Source organism: Centrocercus urophasianus, unplaced genomic scaffold, assembly GCF_019232065.1.
Source record: "Centrocercus urophasianus isolate 14NV4802_14NV808 unplaced genomic scaffold, USGS_Curo_1.0 seq_12, whole genome shotgun sequence".
Lineage (NCBI taxonomy): Eukaryota > Metazoa > Chordata > Aves > Galliformes > Phasianidae > Centrocercus > Centrocercus urophasianus.
The window spans coordinates 30,279,581-30,292,916 of record NW_024884364.1 but is presented as its reverse complement, the minus strand read 5'-3'; the positions used below and the strand labels follow the sequence as shown (position 1 = coordinate 30,292,916).

At 38.5% G+C, this 13,336-nt stretch overlaps 1 protein-coding gene across 5 annotated transcripts in view; it reads right to left on the bottom strand.

The window, feature by feature from the left end:
• Positions 1 to 151: 151 nt before the first annotated feature.
• MORC3 (MORC family CW-type zinc finger 3) overlaps positions 152 to 13,336 on the bottom strand; it is a 29,435-nt gene continuing 16,250 nt past the window's right edge. For 2 of the 5 annotated variants that reach the window (XM_042810582.1, XM_042810586.1), the window contains 8 exons: positions 9,865 to 9,969; positions 9,630 to 9,752; positions 9,453 to 9,527; positions 8,687 to 8,723; positions 7,066 to 7,253; positions 5,683 to 6,505; positions 5,126 to 5,289; positions 152 to 2,431 (listed from right to left, as the gene is read on the bottom strand). In XM_042810582.1, the coding sequence (XP_042666516.1) occupies positions 2,278 to 2,431; positions 5,126 to 5,289; positions 5,683 to 6,505; positions 7,066 to 7,253; positions 8,687 to 8,723; positions 9,453 to 9,527; positions 9,630 to 9,752; positions 9,865 to 9,969 (1,669 nt within the window). In that variant the 3' untranslated portion in view covers positions 152 to 2,277. The other 3 variants (XM_042810585.1, XR_006167379.1, XM_042810583.1) reach the window with 3 other exon arrangements.

The following is a 13,336-nucleotide window of genomic DNA, read 5'->3' as shown; positions in this document are numbered from 1 at the left end:
TCAAGTACTGGAAGGCCACACGGAGGTCTCCCCAGAGCCTTCTCTTTTACAAGCTAAACAAGCCCACATGCATCATACATAAGGAAAGCTGGTAACAGTCTTACTTGCTTATAAGGGAAACACAGCACCTGATGACAAGTTTTGATCCAGCAAATTCAGATTTATTTTTTCATTTTCATTTTTTACAAAAAATACATTTTGACAAATAAAAAGCATTTCCATTAGTCCACTGTTCTTCAAAGTGTAAACGTACACTGTAATTTTTCCATTTTTAATATAGACTTACGCTATATTTTATGTCATCTACAATAAACTCAACTACAGAATCTGATGAAACATAATAAATAATGATGAAGGAACGGAAAACTACACAGCAAAAAAAAAAAAAAAAGAAAAGAAAAACTTTTTAAAAGTTACATTACAGCCACCTCTCCAAAAATCAAACATTCAATTTAGCCATCATGAAGCAAAGCAGTATTGCATTATCCTTATTGGCATACTGGAACAGAAAGCATCCTGAAATCAAAGTACTGCCCACTGGAAAAAACTGAGCTACAACTAAACGGAACATAATCCAATTAAATATGGACAGCTAACAGTGCAAAAGCCAAAATTCTTGGCTTTACAAAATCGACAATTCCTAGGAACAAACACTGAATGCAGTTTCGTGATTTTATTTTTTTAAAAGCAAAAACTGTTTTTTTTGATCGCTGTTTGGATGATGAATGCCACCAGAGATAACAGGTAGATGGGCTCTTTGCCCACCCCTTATTCCTGATGACCTCAATGGAAAAAGCATGCAGTTGGCTGAAGAGAAGAATACTGTCACCACTGTAATAATAAAACTAGTGGCTTAATAATTACTGTGACTATATAAGAGGGAAAGAAGAGAAGGAGTCACCTATCTTACCTGTAATAAAAGATGCCTAAACATTAAGATAGCATAAACAAATCGCATTTGAACATCTTCAGCTTTAGCTTACTCTGTCATTTGACACCACAGATAACATGCCTCTCTTTCTCAAAATATTTCTACTTTGACTAGTTAAACAAGGATTGAGTAGCCTGACATTTATGTGCAGCATGGCCCATTGTGATTGAAAGGTAAGCCTCATACTGAGAGACTCAAGGGCAGACTGCTCGCTTAATGCTACAACACTTTTTCTTCTGAGATAAAATATGCAAATATTTGTATACATTACAGACCTCCAGGTCAATTATTTTCTGCATTTGGCTGCTCTAAAGTAAGGCTTTAACGTCTCAAGAGGTGGTATTACAACAGAGGTCCTCCAGGAATCCTACTCTAGTTTTGTTTACGTTCTCTCCAACAGATCACCAATTGCTTTTGACTTGGAAAATAGGCAGGCAAGAGCTGCATGTGAAAACTGACCACTTGAACTCACGTACTGGAACATACTGGACTTATAAACTAGTACTGCTGTGTTCAACTGGGAACCATGGGGTAGAACCAATCATCAATCTGACTGCACTCCAATACAATCTGGTTCTTGGAACGAGGAAGTAACAATCAAGTAATACGGGCAGGACACAAACAGGCATGTGGTCTCCAAGACTGGTAAGGCTGAAATATCCCATGGATTTGTTTATGCTGCAAGATTATATACAGAAAATGTCTTCTAGCAACACCAGAAAATCCAAAAGGCTGTCAAAGATCATCCATATTCAGGATAAAACCCCTAAGGAATTTTTCTTCTTTTGGTAGTAAGACAATAAATACTGCCAATATGGCCAAAATTTTCATCTATTAGTTAAATTTCTAAACCATTAATGCAACACACAACATTGTTGATAGCAATGAAAATACTGTAGTTTACAATAAAGTTACTGAGGTTTGTTCTGGGAAGAAAATCAACAAGGTTCCTTTTTTGCATTTTTAATATATTCCACTGCTAGGATTTTGGATGAGGAAAAAAATTGCAAGTATCAATGCATATATAAGACCAAAAATCAACCAAAACTTTTGTAGAAAAGTATTAACATTCTTAATCATAAAAATATTTGCAAATTTAATTACAAATACATTTTAAAAGCAAAATCTTTAAGTACATCGAGGTTGGTCGATATTGACAGTGTTCATTTAAGAGGACATTAAGATACTACCCACTGCATCTGTGGTAACACCTGAACGTACAGAGTATATACATTTATTGATCAAACTGTGAAATATATAAAGCGAAGAAGAAGTATTTACACTTCAGAACTTATATAAAGGTTATACTGGAAGATCAAGTAGGGCTCTGTGAAAATTTTAGTATCTTAAGTGCTGCTGATTTCATGCATTTGTTCTACAACTTGTCCTAAAATTTCGTCCACTACGTCAATGTCATAATTTACTTGTTGCAAGTCTAGATCAGGCATGATTGTAGCCAAAAGCTGTCCAACGTTCACTCGAAGGGAGCGCAGTTTCAGGCTGTGAAGAAATAATTGGAGATGTTTAGATGTGGATGAAGTTTCACATCCAAATACACAGAATGTTAATTAACAAAGTTTCAAATAACATTCAATAATAGAAAGGGTCGGTATGCGACTTCCATAAACCAACAGAGAGCTTATGCAATTGAAACTGCAACAAGATAATTTCAAGATCTATCATTTTTTCAAAGCTTACTGTCTTGAGTTTTAACTTTGAAGGTGTGTATTTCCTTCATTTCAAACAAATACTAAGATTCCTGCCTTTCCCAGAATGGATTAAAGGTATTTTTGAATACTCCTACTGAAGTTAGCAAATAAACATTGGCATAACCCTTTATACTACAATAATTTTTTTATTTCTCAAACCAGTATTTAAAAATATTTAATACATCTAGAATTGCCAACTACCACCATATATGGGAGCAAAGGAAGAGAAAACAAAGAGGAAAGAAAAAAAGAGAAGGTATGAAAGAGTAGTTTGTCCAAAGGTTTGAAAACATAAAGACAAAGTAGCAATTTTAATAATGGGAAAATACTATTTCTCCTCTTTTTGCTTTCTTTCACGATTCCACTGCCCTATCCTCTTCCTGGTCAAACTGCTTCTAAGTCATTCATCCCTTCTCTTGAGCATTTCCTTTACCATTATTTTCTTTATTATCTCCAGTAGCCATTCTTCATAGTCATTACATCCCAAAGGACCTGTAAGTACACCACAAGTAATGCATGCAATTTCTAATTCTTCTATGTAGAAGTAGTCAGATGCAGTAAACAGAAAGTAAAATGCTAGCAGATGCAGGGGAGGCTGAATCCCAGAACAAAAACAAACAAAACCCAAACAAATTTAGCTTGAAAGGGGTCTCCAGAGGTCATCCATTCCCTTCCCCCCAACCCCTAACATTCAAAAAATGGTTATTTCAGATAAGGTTGCTTACAACCTTCTTGTGTTTTCAAAATCTCCACAGATGGAGATCCCACCACCTTCCCTGGACCCTTTTTCTTGGGCCCTCACTATGAACATTATTTTTTTCCTCTGTCTCATCAGAATTTCCCTTCTTGCAGCTTGTTTCTATTGCCTCTCATGCCACCACTGTGCTAGTGAGGAGTCAGGCTTCACCTTTTTTACACCTTCATTCAGCTGCAGAAAGCATTAGGATATCAGATCTCAAGGCAGCCTTCTCTTGTTGCGGCTCCTTCCCTCAGCATCTGGGCACTCCTGCCACAAGACGCACTGTTGATTTGCATTCATCTTCTAATCCACCCCCACCACAGCCCAGGACTTCGGCTTGTCCAGCTGCAGAGATGATTCCTAGCAAAAGTGTAGAACATCACTGCTGCCTCTACTGAGCTTCCACAACATTTCTCTCAGTCATTTTTTCCTACTTCTTAAGGTCCCACTATATTACTGCTACCATCCAGGGTATCAGTGATTCCCTCCAACTCAGCTCCACTGTGAGTTCACCAACTTAACTGCACTCTGTCTCGTAGGCCATTACTGAAGGCATTAACAATTATTGGCCTTCATATTGATGCCCAGGCTTAGCAGATTGGCAGTCTGCTAAGCAGTTTTACAACCCACCAGCTACTCCACTAATCTAAATCATATCTCATAAAATTTGATTATGATATTATGGCAGTCTATTTTGAAAGCTTTCCTAAAATGAAGGCCCAATCTCCCATTATCCACAGAGCTGGTCATCTCAATGGAAAGGTTACCAAGTTGGAAAGGCAATCTTTGCCCTCAATAAATCTACGCTGATCGTTTCTAATCACCTTGACTATCATGAGCTTGCACGCAGCTTCCAGGCAGATTTGCTTCAGGGTCTTCCCAGGAACCGAGCTTGTACTGGCCAGTCTGTAATTCAGATCCTCGTTTTTGCCTGCCCTAAATATGGGCATGACAACTTTTTTTTTTTTTTTTAATTATTATTTTTTATTTAAACCAGTTATCAGGGACCTGCCACAGACTTTTGGATATCATCACAAAGCCAACTCTCCATCATCTGGCCAGCTCTCTCTGACACATTTCATCTGATTCTATGGACTTGTGTGTGCCGTGCTTGCTTGTTTCCATCTTGTATGCGTACTTCTTTTATGTGTTTACTATTTTTTATTAACAGAGAGCAGCAAGATCCCTCCTTAGAGGTGTAAACTTCTGTTTAGTTCAAAGATACACCCTGGACACTGGCACAGTTCCAGAGGATTGGTCTGCAGCAAGTTCTTACATGAAAGGTCAAATCAGTTCCAAAACTGAAACAAACTCTTTGCGGTATGGTACTACTGAGTCAAGAAATAAAAATAGCATGTAAAAGCAAAGATCATCTGCACAGCATAAGCTAATGATCACCCCTCCCTCTTTCCTGCCTCTCCTTTCTTCTTCCGCCTGTTTTACAAGCTAGAATCTAGAAACTCTTCTAACATTTTCAGCATTTAAAGTGTCAGTATGACATTCTATTGAGCAGTGGTCAAGTATTTGTTTAAGCAGCAATAAGTCAAAACTAAAATAAAATCAGTGGATGAAAAGGTGAAGTATAAGTGTTATCAACTTAGAAGTCACAAGAGGCAGCAAAAATAATTCCAAGAACCACTTTTTATTATATGATTGTCAGACATGATCTTTGTCAAGGTTTTTTTTAGGTACAATCAGCCAACCAAAATCTTACTCGAAGTAGTCTAGGAAGAAGAAAATTGATACCTTTCTCCATCAGAAAAATTAACAGTGTCTTCTACATTACTGGCTGTAGAATCATTTGCACGCGCTACTGCTTGTGGGATTGAAGCTTTCAACTCTGCAATTTCTGATTTAAGTTCTTCGCATTGACAGGCAATTTTATTTTTCTCCGCTTCCAGTAGCTCCACCTGCAAATAAATAAATAATTTTATACATCAATGTGTTGTGTTTGTTTAAAATAAACATTCGTGGACTGCTTTTAATCAGCTTTTTGGTGACATGTTAATATCTGGTGACATTTTATGATACTGCAACCTACAGACTGTTTCAAAGTAGCCAGTTGAACACACTGCACTCTCAGCCTGCAGTCAGACTCTCTGAATTTTGCTTACTGCTGTCAATGGAATCCAATAAAACAAAAGTTTCTAGGCTAGATTATATGTATTCCCCACCCTCCTAAGTGGTTTGATTAATGAATGGACTGAATTTAACTATACAATACATTGTGAACTGGAATTCATCTAAGAAAATGGAAAGTTAAATTCTTCGTTTGAAATACGCCTCTGTTTTAACTAACATACCTGACTTTTGTATTCGTCTCTCTCAATGGTGCATTTGTCCAGTTGCCTGAAAACATCATCCAGCTGCACAGCAATTTCATCTACCTCACTCTTACTTTCACCGTCAGCACACCTGCTGCATTCAGTTTTTAAGTTCTGCAGAGTACTGCATTGCTCTTTCAGTTTCGCTATTTCTTCTAAGGCCTGTTCATAGAGAAGGGTTTTTTCCGCCAAACTTCTTTCATGAACGTTTTCTTCTGCAAATGAAGAAATTGTCTCAGTTGACTGATGGCACATTTCTTTTTTCACATACTTATTGTTCATTTCTAGTATCCTCTGTTCCAGTGTTTCTACTTGCTTAGTTAATGCTTCACATTTGCTTTGGTACATCTCCTTCTCTTTGTTTGCTAATTGCAGCTGATTTCTCAGTTCGTTTCCAAGATCTGCAGATGTCTCAGGAAGATTATTTACATTGTGCCGGTTAGTTTCCGTTTCTGCGTTGGGAACTGGAATATCGATGTCATCTTCCACCTCTTCCTTTTTAACAACCAAATTTGGGACCTCCGTCTGCGTTGCAGAGGTCAGCTGTTCACTTCTTGATTCTGAAGTACTTGCACTGCAGGGTTCTCTTACATCACTGTTTTTTTTCTGCTCCTCCTTGTCAACATTTATGCATTCAGTTTTTACCACTGGAACATCAGAATCTGCTGAAGGCTTTGGAGTGCTGCTCTCCTCTAAAATAATGACATCATCATCATCATCACGGCTTTTGAATGGCCTGTTATTTAAACGAGGTGTCTTTATAGTTAAAGGTGTCACACTGATGAGTATCTTCCGTTTCAGACTGAAGAAGAACGCATTAATCTGATTACTGTATTGCTCAAAGCAAAGTCATTTGTTTCAAACAATGTTTAAATGTGTCTAAACATGCAATTCAAAATTGCTACTCAATAACTAGAAAGGGATGTCTCCCTGAAGAGCATCTTAAGATTATTAGTCACAGTAAATACCTTTTCTGTAAAAACAATGGCTGAAATCCACACTAGATTATTACTTTCATATACTATTTTGAGACAGACACAACATTTTTGAAGTGGGGAAGACCTGTAAGAGAGGTTAAGGAAAACATCCTGTAGAATGAGGTTAACACAATATTTTCCTACATTAAGGCAAGTCACTAAGCAATTTTCCTTGACATACAGTATTTTCTTTCTGTTGCTCTCTCTTTTGTTCTTCATGAGGTTTCTAGGCATCATTAATTAACATGGTTCTTCCTGTATTACCAAAAAGTGACACATGAACTTTGGCAGCTGTGACCCAAAGATGGGATTACACCCGACAACATTCTTTCATTTAAAAATTATTAATTTTAGAAATAAATCTATTTTGTACAGGCTCACTAACCTGTTATCAGAATCAGAATGAGGTGAAGATACTGATCTATTTGAAACAAGCAGAGGTCTTTTGACAGAAGCATTTGATGTTTCTGGTAAAAGTGCTCTTGGAACAGCTTCCCTTCCACTCACAGGTGTGAACGTTCTAAAGTCTTTACTTGAGGAAACGGGTGTTTTTAAAAGCATTTCATTACTGATCTATAAGATAACGTTAAGAATGAAAAGCAATAGACGTTAGTAGAGTCTTCAGAATAAGTTTCAAGTAGTCCCACTAACTATCTGAAAACACTTGAAATTATGATAGACATTTCTTCTGTATTCTGCAAGGATTCTCCACAGAGCAATCTCCTTGAGCCCCAACTCAATATTTTGCAGTAAGGAAAGCGGACTATAACCCTTGTTAAAAACAAACAAACAAAAAGTTATCAGCTTAATGATCACATTCGCAGAAAACAAACAAGACAGAACAGAAAACACAACTAAACTCTGCTGATGTTAACTGTTTCCTTCATGTCTTTCCCATGCTGGTTTCAAGTCGTGTATTAAAAAAATAATAATCATAGCACAGTTGAGAGTAGCAAGGTTTCTTGGTTGTTTTTTTTTTTTGTTTGTTTTGTTTTGTTTTCTTTTGTTTTCTTTTGTTCAATTTGCTTTTTAAGTCTGGATTACAGACTTCTGGTGGATTTCTCAGAAGACTACAGCTGCAAACTCCTTCCCATGCAGAGATTTATTGTCTGATCTTAAAGCGTTTCCCAAGAAATACCTATTACAGGTACCGTGTAGAATCCTGGGGAGTACTTTTTTCCAGCCAGTTCTTTACCCATGTCTGAAGTCTGACCATCATACACAAAATACAGGACAGAAATCTCTCTAACAGCTGCTAATAATAAGTTCCATTCATAAAATATTTAAGTATTTTGTTCATTTTGGGCTTTTAGAAATAACTTTTTTACTTGGATTAACCTAATTGCAGGAAAATGAATACAATCAAGTAGATAGGGTAGAACAGAACATGGAAAATCTTTTATCCAAAAATTGATTGGTCTGAAGTTCACAGTTTCTTTGAAAGCTACATCTCACTTCAGAGACCTGATTCTGAGTTCCAATCTGTATACTCCTGTCACTAAGCCATTTTTTATTTGCATCTCCATTTGAATTTGAGTGTCTCCTAGCAAAACAAACTCTGAAAAACACAGCTATTACAAATTCTACCCCCTCCCCCACTCCCTTTTTTAAGGGCATCTTTACTTTTATATCCTTATCACATATATCCCTCTACAAGAAAATCCATTTCCCACAATTTGATACTGCGCTATAAAAACAAGTAGCAGCAACTGACGTTATTTTCTAGTACTGTTTTGTGAAGCAGCTTCATCCCCTTCAAACTCTTTCTTCAGTGCAACATATAAAATGCACCACTGACTTCTATCATTGGACAGAAGAGACAGGGGATTTCTGGTTTACCAAGGGTAAGCACAGCCTATACAGCCATCAAAAAGGTTGTTGACCTAATCAGCTGGCCACTATTTAAAGCAAACTAACTCAAAGCCTGGATCAAACTGCATAGAAGTGGTGCCAGAAAGAATAACGGCTACCAAAGTTGGTTTGCCATCAAGTTCAAGGAGAGTTACCTGGTACTCTAGGCGCTTCTTCAATTTTTCCCTGTCTCTGCACAGGAGCAAGGGGGAAGAAAAAAAAAAAAAAAAAGAGCTTAGATTCAAAATGTTAATTAATGGTGAAACCAAAGCAACCTCACTTAAATCTGAAACTAAACACCTTATTTTGAGCTATACACAGTGAATTTCAACATTCTACTTCACTGAATGAAAATTTTCTGCATGACCTTAGAAGCTACTCGTTGAGCTAAATCTAAGCTGAATTTAAACTTCAAACATCCCTCTCAGATTAAAATAAAAAAAAAAAATGTTTGAAAAACAGTGAAGGCCCTTTTCAGAATGTAAACCAACAATTCATTAAGATTGCTCAAGTTATTTTTTTCCCCCACGCATCTTAGCTAAGAACCCTCAAATTCTTTAAACAAATATTACTGAGGTTTTCAGCTGCTTGAAAATAGTAGTCACCCAGGCAAGGGCTCTTAACAACCATAATGAGTTGTTTCTCTAATATAGTGTACCTGAACACCAACTTTTTGCTTTATTCTCCTTGTTACTAAATGATAGAGGCCTCTTTACCTTCACTATCATGTCAACATGCCAATAACAGAGAAAACAAAAACACTATTTATCTATTCACTGCTGTGATTAGGTTTTGACCTTAGGGTACTATTTTCTGAAAGGATGAATTCTTAGAAGGGCTGCAGTTATACCACAGGTGAGAGAAAAGTGTGTTTAGCTTTTATGCTCCTTTTCTAGGAGCTTGAAAGTCTCCAGTACTCACTTTTTCTTATAAGTTTTCTCATATGTGGGATGTATTAAGTCATCATCTTCTGGTTCTTCTGGCACATGACAATCCCTGAGTTAAGGAAAAATAAAGAGCTTAACATATGTGCTTACATTAAGCAATCAAATAAAAAGTAAAAGCAGTGCTTAGATACTGGGCTTAATATAATTTTACCGGAACTGTGGGTCAGGGTTCAGTGAGCAGTACCACTTCTCTGGCAAATGCTCTATTCCATCTGGTAGCTTCCGCCATTTCAGACATGCATCACACTGCACCCATGTCTGATCAGGCTGCTTTCTGTAATGGAAAAAACATATCAGAACTTACACGTGAACAATTTATTTGCGTGATCAAGAATAAAGCTGTAATAACAGTATGCAATGTTCTTCTATTTGAAAGTGATACTCACTGTATCTCCTCAACTGGTAAAGCTAATGGATACTCCTCATTTTTCTTTGCTTTCATTTCATTCCAGTAGTCATTAAGCTTTTCTCCTAGCGCTGCTATTGTAAGCCTGAAAACAAAATTTCAGACAATACCTGAAATAGTAAAATCTTAGCACAGAAAGAGTGTTTATAAAGAACAGTGAAATAGTAAGTATATGATCCACCCTAATACTTACATTTTCACAATAGTAAGCTTCTCACTTTTTGTAAACCCCAGAAGTTTGCAATTGTGGGAACAAATGTTTGTAGGATATGAAATTACAAGAAATTTGACTTGGGATGCAGACAGTTTTAAAACTGAAATAAAATGCTTGATTCAGAAGCACAGTGAAGTACAACGCAAAACCTGAAACCAATCCATTAACTTAATTTCAATCATAAAAAAGTACAAAACTGCCTCTCCTCTGTCAGTCCAGCACTGGGCTACGTATATCTGTTAACTGCAGGCTCACAATCATTCTAGGCTGGCATAAAGCAATACTTAACTGACATTGCAAATATACATTCATTTCAGTGTAGTACACAGTCTACATGGTGCTGAAAGAAGCAGGGTGGTTTTTTTTCCCATATTAATTTTCAGCTGGATTAGTTTTCTGATCAGGAATCCAACCATTTCGCAACTGTATTAGAGCTGGCACACAGGAAAGAGTGATGTGGAAGAAGAATAAGGAACCTAGTCCATCCCAGAAAGTTTCCATCTAGAACACCTCTGAATTCAAGTCACGAATTTTGGTGCCTGAAGAAGGAATTAGCAAAGGGGCAGAAATGAACAGCAACACATGGATTGAATCACGTCTCTTCTGGTGAAGGGAGAGTGGCAAGTCAGCTCATGCTGATCACAACATTACAGCACCAGTACTACGATTCTGTTTTGGGATGGAAATCTACGTTTTAAAAATCTGTAGAAGCAATCTTTTGTAAAGCAAAGAAACAATCAAAAAACCTTCACAATACATGCTACAAGTGCCAAACAACAACAAAAAAACCCCACAATCAGTGCTCACTGTGCCAACTTGCAGAAACCCAGTGTAGAATCAGTGTAAAACCTGATTAATAGCAGTATTATGCTATTAATAATAGCAGTATTATGCTGCATAGTATTATACTATGCTATGGCACATCCATTGCCAAAGGAACTTTTAGTGCTACCACAGAAGAAATGGTTCAAGGAACATTTGTACTGAAACAACAAACACGAGAATGATTCCCTGGTCTATTTTAACTTGTGTTCTCATTAACAGCTTTGCTAGCCACAGCCTTTGCTAGTTGCAGCCACAGGAACTGCTTGAAGCTGGCATCACCACTGCAAAGAAGAATACAGCAAGCTATTTAAAAATACAGGCAGAATGAACTGTAGTGGCTGCAGCAGTTACATTGCCAGCTACCGATCATGCTCCTCCTCCACTGAAAGCTGTGGTTACAACGGCAGGAATGACCGGAGTTTTCCTGCCACAACTCCTCAACTACTACAATAAACAGTTTAGTTTATTACAGTACTCTGTTACTGTTTCTGGGTTACTTGTATATGCAGAGCTGCATACAATCAGGCAATTAAGGAAAGGCATTGTGAATTTTTCAGCTGTCCTTCTCAGGGGAACACCAATAACTGACTGAAGGGCAAAATGCACAGCCTGAAAAAGGTGATGACATCTCCTGCTAAAGTCTATTACCACTTACGTTTGTGAGTCTACATCTCAAAATTTTTAAGTCCACAGTGAAACTAAGTCTGAGGATATAGAGGAGGAAATGTGCTCTTTTAAGCACATCCAATCAAAGGAGACTGGTCATAGACAAGTACAGAGACAAACCTGACTGACACATGATAAGGGAGACAGTGCCAAGTACAGTCCTGGTCAGTCACGCTAAATGGTAAGGATACGTAGAGTGTGAGAATGTTTATTTTTTCAGTTGGGAGGATAAGGAAAAGGAAGGAGACAAACACAGAGTCATAAAACCTGATTAACTAGTATTAACAAAGACAATGATCAGAAACAAAACTGGGTGTTATCAAGAAACTGATAAAGATGCAATTCTGAAGGCCCAAGATGTTGGAGAGAGGTCAGTGGAACCATGCCAACATGCAGGGCAAGAAGGATCAGACAGAAACAGTGCCAGGGGAGTGCTAGACAGAAAAGAGTATAAATAAGTGCAAGTTGCATATAAAACATGGCAGGGCAGTATACTCGACCAACCAATCACTGTGCTTGATCCCTGCAGCCTACCCTATCTGCTTATTGAATTTTAACTCTCTCCATAATCTCACTCTATCACATGTATAAGCATTGCAAAGACTAAGTGCCAGCTACTGGTAAGACGTGTGCGTATGAGTGGAAACAGGTGCCAGCTACTAGAGACAGACTAAGTGCTCATTTGTCCAGAAGCACCTGCAAGTGTGCCTTGCGGAGACAGTATTTTATATCAGAAATAGCAAACTCAGAAGAAATAATCCTCACAGCAAGATTAAAGAGGCATTCCTCTCTCTGTACTCAGTACTGGTGAGGCCACACCTCAAGTGCTGTGTTAAATCTTGGGCCCCTTGCTCCAGGTGAGGCCCAGGAGAGCATCCAGAGAAGGGCAACAAGCTGTGAGGAGTCTGGAGCACAAGTCTTATAAGGAGCAGCTGAAGGAGCTGGGATTGTTCAGTCTGGAGAAGAAGAGGCTCAGAGGAGACCTCACTGCTCTCACCTGAAAGGAGGCTGTGGCGAGGTGGGGGTTAGACTTTTCTAGGCAGCTAGCAATACGATGAGAGGGAATTAAAGAGTTGTGCTAGAGGGAGGTTCAGGTTGGGTATTAAGATGAATTTCTTCTCAGTAAGAGTGATGAGACAGTAGCACAGGCTGCCCAGGGAGGTGGTTCAATCACCGTCCCTGGAAGGGGTTCAGGAGCCGTGTGGATGTGGCACTGAGGGACGTGGGCATGGTGGGGGTGGGCTGGTGGCTGGACTGGGGGATCTTTGAGGTCTTTGCCAACCTTAATGATTCTATGCTTCTTTAAGAGTGCATGTTGCCTTGATTTGTACTGAACAATAAGGTGGACCAGCCAGCACACAGTGGATCTTTGGACTGGATTAGAAGACCCTAAAATTGGGCCAGGGGTGTCAAGTGATCAGAGGGGCTGTGATGGTACTCAATATGCTTACAGATATAAAGTGCGTACTTTCACTAGTGACCTTCAATCTCTATCTGTTGAGGAAAAAGAAGGGTACGTGACTGTCTACATCCATACTTTATGCACATCTCATACACAGGTGCTGCTGAAGGGAACATGCCAGCCACATCAGTGTTCCTTGTGTCTGCATCTCTGCGACACGTGCTCAACTTCACTGCTAGTTAAGCCTGCAAATGGGAAAGCGGCAGGGAAGACAGAGACTCTGGGCCCCAGAAACTCTGGGCCAGGGGGCATCCGGGACATAACTGCTGGGGGAGGCAGCTGCTC